This window comes from Littorina saxatilis, linkage group LG9 (assembly GCF_037325665.1).
Source record: "Littorina saxatilis isolate snail1 linkage group LG9, US_GU_Lsax_2.0, whole genome shotgun sequence".
NCBI lineage: Eukaryota > Metazoa > Mollusca > Gastropoda > Littorinimorpha > Littorinidae > Littorina > Littorina saxatilis.
The window spans coordinates 64,804,159-64,821,259 of record NC_090253.1 but is presented as its reverse complement, the minus strand read 5'-3'; the positions used below and the strand labels follow the sequence as shown (position 1 = coordinate 64,821,259).

Sequence of the window (17,101 nt, the reverse complement as noted above, 5' to 3'; positions counted from 1 at the left end):
GTCAGGTGGTCATTACAGAGAGTTAGGTGAAATAGTGTTGACAGCAGTACAATAATGTGATGTTGGTGTCAGGTGGTCATTACAGAGAGTTAGGTGAAATAGTGTTGACAGCAGTACAATAATGTGATGTTGGTGTCAGGTGGTCATTACAGAGTTAGGTGAAATAGTGTTGTCAGCAGTACAATAATGTGATGTTGGTGTCAGGTGGTCACTACAGAGAGTTAGGTGAAATAGTGTTGACAGCAATACAATAATGTGATGTTGGTGTCAGGTGGTCATTACAGAGAGTTAGGTGAAATAGTGTTGACAGCAGTACAATAATGTGATGTTGGTGTCAGGTGGTCACTACAGAGAGTTAGGTGAAATAGTGTTGACAGCAGTACAATAATGTGATGTTGGTGTCAGGTGGTCATTACAGAGAGTTAGGTGAAATAGTGTTGACAGCAATACAATAATGTGATGTTGGTGTCAGGTGGTCATTACAGTAGGTGAAATAGTGTTGACAGCAGTACAATAATGTGATGTTGGTGTCAGGTGGTCATTACAGAGTTAGGTGAGATAGTGTTGACAGCAGTACAATAATGTGATGTTGGTGTCAGGTGGTCATTACAGAGTTAGGTGAAATAGTGTTGACAGCAATACAATAATGTGATGTTGGTGTCAGGTGGTCATTACAGAGAGTTAGGTGAAATAGTGTTGACAGCAGTACAATAATGTGATGTTGGTGTCAGGTGGTCATTACAGAGAGTTAGGTGAAATAGTGTTGACAGCAGTACAATAATGTGATGTTGGTGTCAGGTGGTCACTACAGAGAGTTAGGTGAAATAGTGTTGACAGCAATACAATAATGTGATGTTGGTGTCAGGTGGTCATTACAGAGAGTTAGGTGAAATAGTGTTGACAGCAATACAATAATGTGATGTTGGTGTCAGGTGGTCATTACAGAGAGTTAGGTGAAATAGTGTTGACAGCAGTACAATAATGTGATGTTGGTGTCAGGTGGTCATTACAGAGAGTTAGGTGAAATAGTGTTGACAGCAGTACAATAATGTGATGTTGGTGTCAGGTGGTCATTACAGAGAGTTAGGTGAAATAGTGTTGACAGCAGTACAATAATGTGATGTTGGTGTCAGGTGGTCGTTACAGTAGGTGAAATAGTGTTGACAGCAATACAATAATGTGATGTTGGTGTCAGGTGGTCATTACAGAAAGTTAGGTGAAATAGTGTTGACAGCAGTACAATAATGTGATGTTGGTGTCAGGTGGTCATTACAGAAAGTTAGGTGAAATAGTGTTGACAGCAGTACAATAATGTGATGTTGGTGTCAGGTGGTCATTACAGAAAGTTAGGTGAAATAGTGTTGACAGCAGTACAATAATGTGATGTTGGTGTCAGGTGGTCATTACAGAAAGTTAGGTGAAATAGTGTTGACAGCAGTACAATAATGTGATGTTGGTGTCAGGTGGTCATTACAGAGAGTTAGGTGAAATAGTGTTGACAGCAATACAATAATGTGATGTTGGTGTCAGGTGGTCATTACAGAAAGTTAGGTGAAATAGTGTTGACAGCAGTACAATAATGTGATGTTGGTGTCAGGTGGTCATTACAGAGAGTTAGGTGAAATAGTGTTGTCAGCAATACAATAATGTGATGTTGGTGTCAGGTGGTCACTACAGATAGTTAGGTGAAATAGTGTTGACAGCAGTACAATAATGTGATGTTGGTGTCAGGTGGTCATTACAGTAGGTGAAATAGTGTTGACAGCAGTACAATAATGTGATGTTGATGTCAGGTGGTCACTACAGAGAGTTAGGTGAAATAGTGTTGACAGCAGTACAATAATGTGATGTTGGTGTCAGGTGGTCATTACAGAGTTAGGTGAAATAGTGTTGACAGCAATACAATAATGTGATGTTGGTGTCAGGTGGTCGTTACAGTAGGTGAAATAGTGTTGTCAGCAGTACAATAATGTGATGTTGGTGTCAGGTGTTCATTACAGAGAGTTAGGTGAAATAGTGTTGTCAGCAATACAATAATGTGATGTTGGTGTCAGGTGGTCATTACAGAGAGTTAGGTGAAATAGTGTTGACAGCAATACAATAATGTGATGTTGGTGTCAGGTGGTCATTACAGAGTTAGGTGAAATAGTGTTGACAGCAATACAATAATGTGATGTTGGTGTCAGGTGGTCGTTACAGTAGGTGAAATAGTGTTGACAGCAATACAATAATGTGATGTTGGTGTCAGGTGGTCGTTACAGTAGGTGAAATAGTGTTGACAGCAATACAATAATGTGATGTTGGTGTCAGGTGGTCATTACAGAGTTAGGTGAGATAGTGTTGACAGCAGTACAATAATGTGATGTTGGTGTCAGGTGGTCATTACAGAGAGTTAGGTGAAATAGTGTTGACAGCAATACAATAATGTGATGTTGGTGTCAGGTGGTCATTACAGAGAGTTAGGTGAAATAGTGTTGACAGCAGTACAATAATGTGATGTTGGTGTCAGGTGGTCATTACACAGAGTTAGGTGAAATAGTGTTGTCAGCAATACAATAATGTGATGTTGGTGTCAGGTGGTCACTACAGAGAGTTAGGTGAAATAGTGTTGACAGCAGTACAATAATGTGATGTTGGTGTCAGGTGGTCATTACAGAGTTAGGTGAGATAGTGTTGACAGCAGTACAATAATGTGATGTTGGTGTCAGGTGGTCATTACAGAGTTAGGTGAAATAGTGTTGTCAGCAATACAATAATGTGATGTTGGTGTCAGGTGGTCATTACAGAAAGTTAGGTGAAATAGTGTTGACAGCAGTACAATAATGTGATGTTGGTGTCAGGTGGTCATTACAGAGTTAGGTGAAATAGTGTTGACAGCAGTACAATAATGTGATGTTGGTGTCAGGTGGTCATTACAGAGTTAGGTGAGATAGTGTTGACAGCAGTACAATAATGTGATGTTGGTGTCAGGTGGTCATTACAGAGTTAGGTGAAATAGTGTTGACAGCAGTACAATAATGTGATGTTGGTGTCAGGTGGTCATTACAGAGAGTTAGGTGAAATAGTGTTGACAGCAATACAATAATGTGATGTTGGTGTCAGGTGGTCATTACAGAGAGTTAGGTGAAATAGTGTTGTCAGCAATACAATAATGTGATGTTGGTGTCAGGTGGTCACTACAGAGAGTTAGGTGAAATAGTGTTGACAGCAGTACAATAATGTGATGTTGGTGTCAGGTGGTCACTACAGAGTTAGGTGAAATAGTGTTGACAGCAATACAATAATGTGATGTTGGTGTCAGGTGGTCATTACAGAGTTAGGTGAGATAGTGTTGACAGCAGTACAATAATGTGATGTTGGTGTCAGGTGGTCATTACAGAGTTAGGTGAAATAGTGTTGTCAGCAATACAATAATGTGATGTTGGTGTCAGGTGGTCATTACAGAAAGTTAGGTGAAATAGTGTTGACAGCAGTACAATAATGTGATGTTGGTGTCAGGTGGTCATTACAGAGTTAGGTGAGATAGTGTTGACAGCAGTACAATAATGTGATGTTGGTGTCAGGTGGTCATTACAGAGTTAGGTGAGATAGTGTTGACAGCAGTACAATAATGTGATGTTGGTGTCAGGTGGTCATTACAGAGAGTTAGGTGAAATAGTGTTGACAGCAATACAATAATGTGATGTTGGTGTCAGGTGGTCATTACAGAAAGTTAGGTGAAATAGTGTTGACAGCAGTACAATAATGTGATGTTGGTGTCAGGTGGTCATTACAGAGTTAGGTGAGATAGTGTTGACAGCAGTACAATAATGTGATGTTGGTGTCAGGTGGTCATTACAGAGTTAGGTGAAATAGTGTTGACAGCAATACAATAATGTGATGTTGGTGTCAGGTGGTCATTACAGAGAGTTAGGTGAAATAGTGTTGACAGCAGTACAATAATGTGATGTTGGTGTCAGGTGGTCATTACAGAGAGTTAGGTGAAATAGTGTTGACAGCAGTACAATAATGTGATGTTGGTGTCAGGTGGTCATTACAGAGAGTTAGGTGAAATAGTGTTGACAGCAATACAATAATGTGATGTTGGTGTCAGGTGGTCATTACAGAGAGTTAGGTGAGATAGTGTTGACAGCAGTACAATAATGTGATGTTGGTGTCAGGTGGTCACTACAGAGTTAGGTGAAATAGTGTTGACAGCAATACAATAATGTGATGTTGGTGTCAGGTGGTCATTACAGAGTTAGGTGAAATAGTGTTGACAGCAATACAATAATGTGATGTTGGTGTCAGGTGGTCGTTACAGAGTTAGGTGAGATAGTGTTGACAGCAATACAATAATGTGATGTTGGTGTCAGGTGGTCATTACAGAGAGTTAGGTGAAATAGTGTTGACAGCAATACAATAATGTGATGTTGATGTCAGCTTTGAGGTGTTTGTGGAGAGCGGGAGCCTGATGCTACAGGAGTGGCGCCTATTGTTGCAACACTCACCCACCATGCTGACGGCCACTCGACTGGTGCAGATCTCAGCCATCAACATGTTCTCCATTGACAATACCGCGCTCAAAGGTAGGAGTCAGCTTTATCACAAACCTGTTACCATTCTTTGGGAATCTTGAGTATGAGCAGGGCATGGGTGGTTTGCAAAGAGATTGACGTAATGAGTGAATGAAAGCGTAAAAGGGGGGAGGGGGGGTGGGGGGGGTAAAAGGGTAAGAAATAAAAGACATGCAGTAAGGAGTCAGTATTACTGGTGCCTTGATGCCCTATGAAACAGAACGATCAGAGTTAATGGCCAAAACAAGTGCCTGGAAACATCATACATAGGGAAATTCTGTGTATGGGTTTGCTTACATTTCACCCACAAATAATCCATATGCAGATCCTGTAGAGGCTGCATCATATATCTGCAAACTTTGGTGCTGAGAGATGATATGGCTACATTAGATTGCTCTGTTAAATCTCAAGGGAACTGCAAAGGAGACTGCATGATTCTGTATGGGTGGCAAAGAGTTACAAATCTAAGTGCACATGTTCCCATCATTGAAATGATCCGTCCTTTCAACCTGTGCACACTTGGTGACAGACGAAAGCCTGGAGGCCAGCTGTCGCTCCTTACTACAGGAACACGCGGTGGAGGTCGGCCTTGACATGTTCGGCCTCCTCGTCGCCCACGTCAACGACCTTTTGACCTCTCACCTTGCTGCCACTTCCTCTGGGTCGACCTCACACCTTCCCCTTAGCGACGACCTTCAGCAGCTGTTGCCGGGCGTGAAGGTGTGGGTGGACTGGATGATGTGTCACTCATTGCTGTGGAACCCGCAGCCCTCCCTCAGGCCGCCCGATATTGGGTGGGTGCTGTTGATACTTGTCGTTTCTGCTTCTTGTGTGTTTGTGGGGTGGGGGTTGTGTGTGTTTGTGGGGTGGGGTTGTGTGAGTGCGTGTGGGGGGGGGGGGGTGGAGCATGGTGTGTTTGTGTGTGGGAGGTGGGGGTAGATAAGGGTGTGTGTTCGAGAGAGATGATGCATGTGTGTGTGTGTGAAAGAACTCAGTCATTCTGCCATAAGTGCAGGTGGCTGACTACACCTAAACACGCTTACACCTGGGTAGCGCGACTCTGTTGCTGCTAGCTTTCCACTGGGAGGAAGCAACCTGAAATTTCTGTGCAATGGGACAATAAAGAATGAAAATGAAAAAAGAAAGTGTATGACATTGTGCAGGCCCCAGGTGGACGTGTGGAAGAATGTGGCCCAGCTGTGCAACACGCTCAAACAACTCAACACCAGTCACGTCACGCTGCATCGCGACACGCGGGAAGGTACAGTGAAGCTGATTATTCTCTTCTCTTTTCTTTTTCCTTGTACCTGTCTGTAAATATTACCTTAAAGTGCGACCCCTTTGCTACTGTTGTGTGATAACATAGGAGATGGGGCGAGGTACTTCAGGATCTCTTGGCTACCTACTGCATTTGCCAGGACTTGCAGACCCTTGACTTTAACTCCACCAAGAGCATGTAATGGCTTGATATCTGTTCACATTTTTATTTCTGCGACCTGAGAAAATGTAAGTTTTACGCCCTCACGGCAAAGCCATTAGGGGCATGTTACACGAGAAAACCCGGCTTTGTATGAAAATAGAAAATGAAAATGCAGGGGGGGGGGGGGGGGGGGGGGGAGAGGGGGGGGGAGAGGGGGGGGGGATGGGATGGGATGTAGACAGCTGGCTGCCGGCTGCTAGAGGAGACCTGAAATGGGCTAGGGACCGGGTTGGGTCGTCTTGGGTCAGTGCTGAAATGGTTACTTTATTGGCTGTTGGCCGAATGGACACCCGGGCTTCATATTTTTGCATGCATGTATTCGTGTTTCCAAGGCCTGAGGCTTTCGCTGTGACCCTGGGATCTTTATCGTGCGCATGCGTGCACACAGGGGTGTTCGGACACCGAGGAGAGTTGGCACAAAGTTGACTCTGGGACACACATCCCGCACCGAACTTGGGGGTTGAACCCACGCTGATTGTAACAACCGGTTTTAAAGCCAGCGCCTCTACCGACTGGGCAAACTCCCCACCCAATATGTTGGGATGAAGAAGTTCCATGGAGGGCGGGTGGTATGGAGTAACACATAGTGTTTTGCTCAGAACATTCCCACCCAAGCAGAGCCGCGCTAGGGGTACGCATTACCGTGAAGCTGGCAGTCAGTGCTACCAAATGTCGTCTGTGTCTACCACTCGGCGACCTTACTTGGTGCTGTGTTTTATGGGTTAACAGACCTGGGAACCCATACGATTTCGCCGTATTTTGTACACATGATTGTCGAGAATACGATCAGTACGGTCAGTGGAAAAAAAAATACGACCAGAAACATTCCTAGACTACTTTTCTTCACAAGCCCATCTCGAAGCCGATCCAGTATTTTGACACATGATTACAGTTTTTGTCAGTAAACATTGAAAAAAAGCATTTGTTTTAAATGTATAGGTAAACTTTTTTTATTTTTTTTTTTTTTTTAACATTTTATTTCCTTTATATACACATAAACATAGCATAGCATACATCATACACCGAATTTGTCAACAAAGCGCATACACACGTACATACCTAGACAAGACGCAGACATAGACAGTAGGGTGGGATGTTGAAGAGACAGGGGATATGGAAGGGGGGGGGGGGGAACGAGGTTGTGAGGGGGGAGGGGGGGGGTTGTAACTGAGGTTGGGGGAGGGGAGGGGGGTAGGTGGGGGCGGTGGTCACAATTTAGCCTCCAAGTATACATGGGGTTTAATTATCGGCATAAGAGTATTGTATAACCTGTTATGAGTAAATGGGTCAGGGGGTATCACATTCAAAAATGTTCATACGAAATCAATCAATACAATTATCCTATAGCATCAATGAAAAAAGTGTCTATATAAACACCACTCTTTTTCAAATTTACCATAATAATTATTTACACTAGCATTATACTTTTCGATCAAAAACCTTTGTTTAGCAATTTTCACAAAAACATTTAGTGTTGGGACTGTCTTATTTAATTTGGCTCCAAATATACTTTGTTTGGCAAGGAGAATAAACAAATCAAAAACAGCATCCGTATGAAAGTTGTCTAAATACCCTAAAATGACTAGCTCTTTTGACAAATTCAAATTACTGCAATGTGTGAAATTTTGACATAACCATTCTGTGAAATCAGACCAGAAAAGCTTAACTCTTGTGCACTCCCAAAACAAATGTTCTAAGGTTTCCTCTTCCTGTGTACAAAAGCTACATAGTGATGTGTCAGAAATTTTCATCAAAAATAACAGGCGTTGAGTGGGAAAAATTCTATGCAGTATTCTATATTGGAACCACCTTAGGTATATGTCTTGTGTAGTTCGCCTTATTGTCAGAAATACCTTTCCAACATTTACATCAAAATTCAATAAATTAGCCCATTTTTCCATGCACTGTAGATTGCCATCATTTTTCACAAGATGGGTATATATATGTTTTACTCCACCTTTAGCTATTTGTTTCCATACAACATCATCACCAATATGAAAAACATTGTTTAAAACTGCATCTAACTTTAGTCTTTTATGAAAATTCTTAACTGAGCGCATAACGCCCTCGAAAAAGACAAAATTCAGTTGTAAATTTGGATGTTTCAATTTAAAATCGTTATATGACAAAAACCCATCGGCTCTCATCAAGTGACCGACTGTAATAATGCCGTTTTCCATCCAATTCCTGTTAAAAATAACCTTTTTATCTATGCAAATATGTACATTATAATACAGACGCTCTGAAGCAAAATCACTCAAGGAGATGGGGACACATTTGCATGCAAAATGTTTATAATGTTTGAAAACATCTCTCCAGAAAGGATTCTGAACTCTTTGCATCAATATGTTTCCAAACTCACCTCCTCTTTTGTGAATGTTATGTACAAGTGGACACAGAGCTTTCAGAAGTTTAGTTACTTTTCCTTCACTACAAAGGACTCGCTGTAACCATGATATCTTCAGAGCTGACAAAAAGCATTTCAAATCCACCATTTTAAGCCCCCCCTCTTCAAACGACTGATATGCTGTTGTTCTCTTTATTCTATCTTTCTTACCATTCCATAGAAATGAAAAAAATAACCTATTCAAATCAAACAAAAACTTATCATCAGGGTCAGGTAAACTCATAAACAGATGAGTTAACTTAGACAGCGCCAAACTCTTAATAACTGTTATTTTTCCAAAGGGTGTTAAATTTCTTCTGGACCAGGACCTGAACAAATTCTCAATTTCTACCAATTTATGTTCATAATTAAGGGGTATAATGTCATCTAAGTTGACTGAAAAAACAATGCCAAGAACTTTAAATGTTACAGGGTTCCAACTGAGCATAAGTTCCGGCATAAATTTAATATTACAATTTGTATGTGAGCCTATCCAGACTGCCGTAGTTTTCTCATAGTTCATTTTCAGACCGGATATCGAGGCAAATTGCTTCAAAACGTTCATACATGCACAAAATGATTGTTTTGAACCATCCAGAAACAGGGCGGTGTCATCTGCAAACTGGGATATTAATATTTCATCATCTGCCACCTTTATACCTTTTATCTCTGTACTCTGGCGGATCATAATGGACAGAAATTCGGCACATATTAGATATAAATAAGGTGACAATGGATCTCCTTGTCTGGTACCTCTTTGTACATCAAACCAACTGGAATATTTACCATTCACAGAAACACATGATCTAATATTATTATAAAAAGTGAAAATCCATCTTTTAATGTCATCACCGAAGTTGAATTTGCACAAACATTTATCAATGAAGGACCAAGAAACGCTGTCGAAAGCTTTTTCAAAGTCAATGCACATCAAGAGGCCACGTATGTTATGCTTATTCACATAAAATAGAGTATCATATAATAACCTTATGTTTTGGCCAATGTACCTTCCTTTAATAAAGCCTGTCTGATCTTCATGGATCAAGTTTGGTAACACAGACTTTAACCGTTCAGCAATACAGGATGAAGCAATCTTATAAACTACATTCAACAGTGTAATGGGTCGCCAATTTTTCAAAAAACTTTTATCCTTTCCATCCTTTGGTATACAGGTAATAACTCCCTGTCTCTGGGTGATAGACATCTCTCCCTTTTCAAAGCTACAATTCAGGGATCTCAAGAGAAAGGAACAGAGATCTTTAAAAAAGAACTTAAAAAACTCAGCTGAATACCCATCTGAACCAGGACTTTTGTCGTTATTTAACCGTTTTATAACTGCCATAATTTCTTGCATGGTAATTTTCCCTTCCAAACAATCTCTTTCTTCATTGGAGAGTGCTGGGTGTTCTAAGTTTTCATCAATCGATTCATTTACCAAATTTGTGTCTCTTGTGGAATACAATTCTTCATAAAAACACTTGACCTCATTACATATAAGGTCACTATCATGTATAACCCCGTTCTCAGTCTGTACAAAACACATTGCTTTCTGCACATAATTCCTTTTTTCCAGGTTACAAAAATAATTGGTATTCTTCTCACCATCACAAATCCACCTGGCACGTGATCTCACAATAATACCATCAACTCGCTTCTGCCGCACCTCACACAAATCTCGCTTCTTCTGTTCTAACAACTGTACATTACTTTCATTCACCTGATTCTCCAAACATACAATCTCAGCAAGGATTTCTCTTTCTTTCCTATCACTTTCTCTCTTTTTATGTGAGGCGTAGGATATACATTTACCTCTTATCTCCAGCAAAATCATTTCAAAAAATAATTGATCATTAATCATCAACACCAAATCTTCATCCTCAATCAAATGTATATTATTTCTGTCATAAACAGGTACAGCATATTGTATTTTCAAATCTAATATCACTTGCTTAACTAATCCAACAAATGTTATATCTTTTAATAGTGAGTTATTAAACTTCCATAGTGGTCGGTGTCTTTTTACAATGTCAGTATTAAAACATAAAGATACAGGTGAATGATCCGAGTTATAACTGGGCATAATATCAACACCATTAACAATTAATCCCAATTGTTCAGATGTTAAAAAATAATCCAGTCTACTTCTTTGTACACCATTAAATCTTCGCCAGGTATATTTTCTTAAACCGGTGTGCAGATTTCTATAAATATCTACAAGATTCAACTGTTCCATCATATCTAACATCTTTTTCCTACTTCTCATTTTATACACTTTTGAAGGATGATTAGAATCAATCTTAGGATCAATTGCAATGTATAGGTAAACTTAATTAATGATGTGACAGACGCGTGTGAAGCATGCTTTAATCATGGATGTTCATATGCTGTGTGGAGTACGCTCATTTTTCTGAAAATACACCAAGTTTGTTTGAGAATACTCTAAGTGCAAAACAGGGGTTCCCAGGTCTGGGTTAAGCTCAATGTCTGTCGAGTCAGGTTTTTTGTTTCCTCTCCCCATCCTCATAATTGGAACAGTAAAGGTCTCATGTGCTGGGGAGCACACTGCAGCACGGGTGATCCTGCTGACTGACCCATTTAGTTGTTGGCTGGTGCCAGGTACAATTTTAAATCTGGTTTCTATTGTTGGGATTCCTATCTGGCTTTCACTGCGTGAGTGAGGGAATGAGTGATTGACAGGCTGAAGAGCATTGATTGATTGATTGATTGATTGATTGATTGACAGGCTGTGAATCAATATGACTGACCCTTTGATTGATGGTTTGATTAATTGATGTATTGACAGGGTGTGAAGCCCTGGCACTGATGGAGGACTGCATGCTGTCAGGATTCGTCCCACTCCTCAGCGCCCCGGTCGACACAGTCTACGTCAGCACGTGTCAGGACAAGGTATTGTTAAGGCCAACAACATTGTGATGCATGGAAATGTCAACGTTCGGCATGCTGAAAAAACAAAGCTAATATCCTTGTGATGTTTGATGTTCTACCCACTTTGATGAGATAAAGCTTCCATTTCGATGTGGTCATGAAATGTTGGCATAACTCGTTCCAGATAGCTTTTCAAAAGAAGGCCAAAATTGATTATTTTGATTATGAAATAGTGTTTATATTTGTACCTGTTATGGATAGAAAGATAAAAGAAAGTTAAATCATGTATTGTCCATCCTATTTGAGAGAATATTTTTCATGGAGAATGATTTACTTAGTCTAAAGCACAAAAACATCAAAATCGCAAAGAATCAAGGTAGGCTAAAATTCCATCATGACGTTGATTTGCGTTATTTCTATCCCCCCCAAATCATACCACATGAAAACGGATGATTTCTGAAATTAATTTTTTAGCTAAAACACATCCATGTTTTCCAGAATCATGTTTGGTGAAATTTTGGATGACTCAGGTCCATTATGCCTGTAAGATTAAGAGAGAGGGACAGGGGATGAGCATGTTAGTTTCTACCCACTCAAAGGGTAATATATTTTATATCAAATTTTATATCAATTTTGTGTGTTTTTGTCCCTTGAGGAGGTGGCAGTGGACTGCCTGCGACTGGAGAAGGTGGTGTTGTTCGGAGAGTACCTGTGTGGGATTGAGCCGCCCATGCTGTCCTTCGACGTGGCAAAGGGGCGCTACTACTCCGTGGCTCCGGCTCCCGTCAAGTCTGAGGATACACTGGTCGACACCGACACAGATGCGGGCTTTGAGGTGTGTGGAGCGGTGTTTGTGTGTGTCTGTGGGTGTGCATGTCTGTTTGTGTCTGTGGGTGTGTATGTGTGTCTGTGGGTGTGTATGTTTGTGTCTGTGGGTGTGTATGTCTGTTTGTGTCTGTGGGTGTGCATGTCTGTTTGTGTCTGTGGGTGTGTATGTCTGTATGTTTGTGTCTGTGGGTGTGTATGTGTGTCTGTGGGTGTGTATGTTTGTGTCTGTGGGTGTGTATGTCTGTATGTTTGTGTCTGTGGGTGTGTATGTCTGTTTGTGTCTGTGGGTGTGTATGTCTGTATGTTTGTGTCTGTGGGTGTGTATGTCTGTTTGTGTCTGTGGGTGTGTATGTCTGTATGTTTGTGGGTGTGTATGTCTGTTTGTGTCTGTGGGTGTGTATGTCTGTTTGTGTCTGTGGGTGTGTATGTCTGTTTGTGTCTGTGGGTGTGTATGTCTGTTTGTGTCTGTGGGTGTGTATGTCTGTTTGTGTCTGTGGGTGTGTATGTCTGTTTCTGTCTGTGGGTGTGTATGTCTGTTTGTGTCTGTGGGTGTGTATGTATGTTTGTGTCTGTGGGTGTGTCTGTGGGTGTGTATGTCTATTTGTGTCTGTGGGTGTGTATGTCTGTTTGTGTCTGTGGGTGTGTATGTCTGTATGTTTGTGTCTGTGGGTGTGTATGTCTGTATGTTTGTGTCTGTGGGTGTGTGTGTCTGTGGGTGTGTATGTCTGTTTGTGTCTGTGGGTGTGTATGTCTGTTTGTGTCTGTGGGTGTGTATGTCTGTTTGTGTCTGTGGGTGTGTATGTCTGTTTGTGTCTGTGGGTGTGTATGTCTGTTTGTGTCTGTGGGTGTGTATGTCTGTTTGTGTCTGTGGGTGTGTATGTATGTTTGTGTCTGTGGGTGTGTCTGTGGGTGTGTATGTCTATTTGTGTCTGTGGGTGTGTATGTCTGTTTGTGTCTGTGGGTGTGTATGTCTGTATGTTTGTGTCTGTGGGTGTGTATGTCTGTATGTTTGTCTGTGGGTGTGTATGTCTGTTTGTGTCTGTGGGTGTGTTTGTCTGTTTGTGTCTGTGGGTGTGTATGTCTGTTTGTGTCTGTGGGTGTGTATGTCTGTTTGTGTCTGTGGGTGTGTATGTCTGTTTGTGTCTGTGGGTGTGTATGTCTGTTTGTGTCTGTGGGTGTGTGTGTATGTCTGTTTGTGTCTGTGGGTGTGTATGTATGTTTGTGTCTGTGGGTGTGTCTGTGGGTGTGTATGTCTATTTGTGTCTGTGGGTGTGTATGTCCGTATGTTTGTGTCTGTGGGTGTGTATGTATGTTTGTGTCTGTGGGTGTGTATGTGTGTCTGTGGGTGTGTATGTCTGTTTGTGTCTGTGGGTGTGTATGTCTGTTTGTGTCTGTGGGTGTGTATGTGTGTCTGTGGGTGTGTATGTCCGTATGTGTGTGCTAACATGCATGAGTGCGGCTGTGCATGTATTTGTGTGTATGTAGTTCCACACTATGTTAATTTCAGCCTCAATTCCTGTTCTCTGTCACCAATACCAAGTAGTCTTCTTCTGCTTCTTCTGCGTTCGTGGGCTGAAACTCCCACGTACACTCGTGTTTTTTGCACGAGTGGAATTTTACGTGTATGACTGTTTTTTACCCCGCCATTTAGGCAGCCATACGCCGTTTTCGGAGGAAGCATGCTGGGTATTTTCGTGTTTCTATAACCCACCGAACTCTGACATGGATTACAGGATCTTTTTCGTGCGCACTTGGTCTTGTGCTTGCGTGTACACACGGGGGTGTTTGGACACCGAGGAGAGTCTGCACACAAAGTTGACTCTGAGAAATAAATCTCTCGCCGAACGTGGGGACGAACTCACGCTGACAGCGGCCAACTGGATACAAATCCAGCGCGCTATCGACTGAGCTACATCCCCGCCATAGCAAGTAGTGACTGGTTAGTGTTAGAGTGGTCAGTCTTTTCTTCTTCTTCTTCTTGTCGTTCGCTGTTGGATCGTCAGTCCGGACTGCAGGGCCAAACGTGCTGTCCTCTCCTAGTCCTCTCTGGGGCCGTATAGCTTCTTTTGTAGCGCTGTCTCCGATTATGGAGCCCGGCGCTGCACCTGCCTGGCGGGACTTCACAGGGCGTGCACCATCGCGTGCATTTCGGACTGTGGACATTTCATTTTGCGATTTGCGTGGATCTGTGGTTGGTTAAGGTGCGCCTGTTGGCCCAGATCCTCCGACTTCAGCCCTTAAGTTTCTTTCAGGGTTACCCCGCCCTTAGTTCCTGGCTCAAAAACCTAACCCTGGGAACACATGGGGGATTTCTTACCGGGGGTCCCACCCCAGGGCTAAAGCTTTTAATGCGGCTCTTACTCGCATGGTGTAACCGTCATCGGACGCGTAGGGCATTTATAAGGAAGTCAGTGCCATCTGCCAACCCACCCTGTCCTGGTAGAGACACCGCTAGTTGGTCCGGGACTGCTTATTCTATATTCGCAGCTGGCCTCCATATCTGGGGGCCGTTCCCCTATCCGCCACCTGGGGACCCGCCGGGTTGAGGATAGTCGCCCCCCTACTGAATTGGAAGTAGTCTGTTCCCGGGGTCAGTCTTATGACATGGCTGTTGTGTGACCATCGTGAACATTTTGTTGTTGTCCTCTCGTGTTGCAGACGGAGGACGTTATCGTGGAGAGCGAGGAGTCGGGGGAGGACGGAGACGAGACGCCAGGGGGGACAATCAAGGAGCTGAAGGCCAGGAAAGCCGAGCTGAGACAGAGAGTGGAGAGCCAGGCCAGAGACAAACACACCATACAGGTCTGTCGCCTTGCCTTTAATGCTTGGTCTGCTTGTTTGTTTGTTTGTACCAGCAGTTGATGTTCATCATTTTGCAAACAAAAGTCAGTCTCTGTTCGTTTGTCTTCACCAGTATTTGGTATTTTTGGTGTTGCCAAAGCTGAGGTATGTTCCGACCATTAAACTGAGAAAAATACCTACCCCCTATTTCTCAGCCGTTAGATGGTATGTTTTTGCCTGTAAAGCTAAGTGAGAGCATAGGGCGGGGACTGCTTGCCGCGAGGAAGGCAAGGGTTTGGTGAGACTGGGTGAGCATCTCTCTTGAGGTGCTGTCATGCCAGAAAACATGATGTCTGCGCAGCTGGCAATTCCATTGGCTGTTCACCGATGACTCAGTGTCTACCAGTATTGTTTGATTTTTTTATTGTATGCATGCGTGTGTGTGTTGTGAATTTAGAGGTAGTCCTTGTTCATACAACATGTAACCACAGTAGTGATGTCTTGTTAATCAGACAGTGGCCCACATTTCATACATTAACAGACATCAGCATACCAGGTTTACATTGCTTATACACACTTCACTATTAACACCTTATTCACGGCTGTTCCTAGCTTGCAATTCAGTGCGAGTTAAAAATAGTCAGGGCAGAGGCTACCAACAGCTGCAGCCAGCTCACTGTTAAGCTCGCTTGCTTGTTATACCCAAATGCTTCCGCGCTACACCGGGAGATGGTACTTATCAGTGTATGGCTGTGAGTGAGGCAGCACTGCTGTGTAGAGCAGTGGTGGAAAGGATGCTAAAAGCTCAGCCTGCCTGCAGCAAAGGAGGCAGAAGTGAATGTCTTGGAACAGCTGTGTATTGATGGTAAGTGTGCGTCTCTGTGAACAACAGACCATGCTGGAGGAGAGCTGTCCGGCCAAACTGGAGCTGGAGGTTCGACCCCGCTTCCTGGTGACCGACACTAACTGTTTCATCGACCATCTGTCCTCCCTCCGCTCCGTCGTCGCCACGGAAACATACACGCTCGTCGTTCCCCTCGTTGGTGAGCAACTGTTGATCCGTACAATGTTGTTATGTTGTGTGCTTTCAGCAAAAAGACAATGTTTGGTTTGTAGGGGTTCTGAAAGAGTGACTACCCTTGCATTTGCGCAGACAAACAAAACTGGTCTATAATGTCACATGGGAATTAATGTCACGTGGGGAAACTTTCCCACGAGACATAAACAGGCCAGTCACTATCGAGCGGGCATGTCACAAACATATGTACAGGAAGCACATGGCAAGGTTTGTGTGTGCAAATGCAAAGGTACTCGCTCTTTCAAAACCCACAGAAACCCAACAGTTATTCCGGAATTCATCTATTGCTGTGTACAACCGATCTGTGTGATCTGTAGCTGAGTTCTTGCAAAAATGGAATATTTAATTCTTCATTCACACAAAACCATCTACAGAGTTTCACACTTTGTAGTCGTAGTTGTGAATGACTTTTACCTGGCCATTCCTCTATATATCTGTCGTCTGAGCAGACAGGGATTCCCAGATCGGTCCAAATGTGAGATGTTTGCCCTGCGCTGTGAAAGCTAAAAGGGACGCGAGTGTTTTAGCCATGGGTGCATGTAGGTTGAGCCACAATGTTTACCGTTTGATAAGCTTGCCAGCAGGGGTTACTGGAACATGACAGAGGTTAACCAAAGAAGAGAAATGATCATCCCATACTGTTAACAGATGTGAAATACTGTCCGCAGAACGTTCATACTTCACGGAGCATATATCCAACTGACGAGAAAACTCAGGCTTCAAAATTCAGAGTTTAACTTTTATGTCTGTTTTTGTTTTTTTCCCCTAGTTTTGAATGAGCTGGAGGGCCTTGCCAAGGGAGCCGGTCAGAAGACAGGTCGTAGCCATGACGACAGCCCTGAACACATCACCATGGTGACGCGCCACGCCAACCAGGCCTTGACCTACTTGGAGACAGAGTTCAAGGCCAAAAACTGTCACCTTCGAGTGCAGACATCCAAAGGCTCAATCCTAGAGACACTGGCATTTCGCAGCGAAGAGTCGGATAATTCTGTGAGTATCTGCTCACAATGTTGTTTCCTGTTGTACTTCATGAATTTGATTTCTTTTTGGTTTTTGCTTTCGAATGAGCGGAAATGGTTTAATCTGTGTGTGTGTGTGTGTGT

At 42.7% G+C, this 17,101-nt stretch overlaps 1 protein-coding gene and 1 long non-coding RNA gene across 3 annotated transcripts in view; both read left to right on the top strand.

Annotated features, from left to right (window-relative positions):
* Window positions 1–17,101, top strand: part of LOC138976811 (telomerase-binding protein EST1A-like) — a 33,070-nt gene that overhangs the window by 13,391 nt on the left and 2,578 nt on the right. The window contains exons 9-16 of one of the 2 annotated variants that reach the window (XM_070349707.1): window positions 4,423–4,568; window positions 5,086–5,350; window positions 5,720–5,817; window positions 11,226–11,329; window positions 11,967–12,143; window positions 14,795–14,938; window positions 15,810–15,960; window positions 16,765–16,988. In XM_070349707.1, the coding sequence (XP_070205808.1) occupies window positions 4,423–4,568; window positions 5,086–5,350; window positions 5,720–5,817; window positions 11,226–11,329; window positions 11,967–12,143; window positions 14,795–14,938; window positions 15,810–15,960; window positions 16,765–16,988 (1,309 nt within the window). Of the gene's footprint in view, window positions 1–4,422; window positions 4,569–5,085; window positions 5,351–5,719; window positions 5,818–11,225; window positions 11,330–11,963; window positions 12,144–14,794; window positions 14,939–15,809; window positions 15,961–16,764; window positions 16,989–17,101 lie in introns of both variants that reach the window. The other variant, XM_070349706.1, reaches the window with a different exon arrangement.
* On the top strand, window positions 6,648–10,850 carry LOC138976812 (uncharacterized). The gene is made up of 2 exons (XR_011459158.1): window positions 6,648–6,975; window positions 10,743–10,850. It is a non-coding gene; the product is annotated as an uncharacterized lncRNA (long non-coding RNA).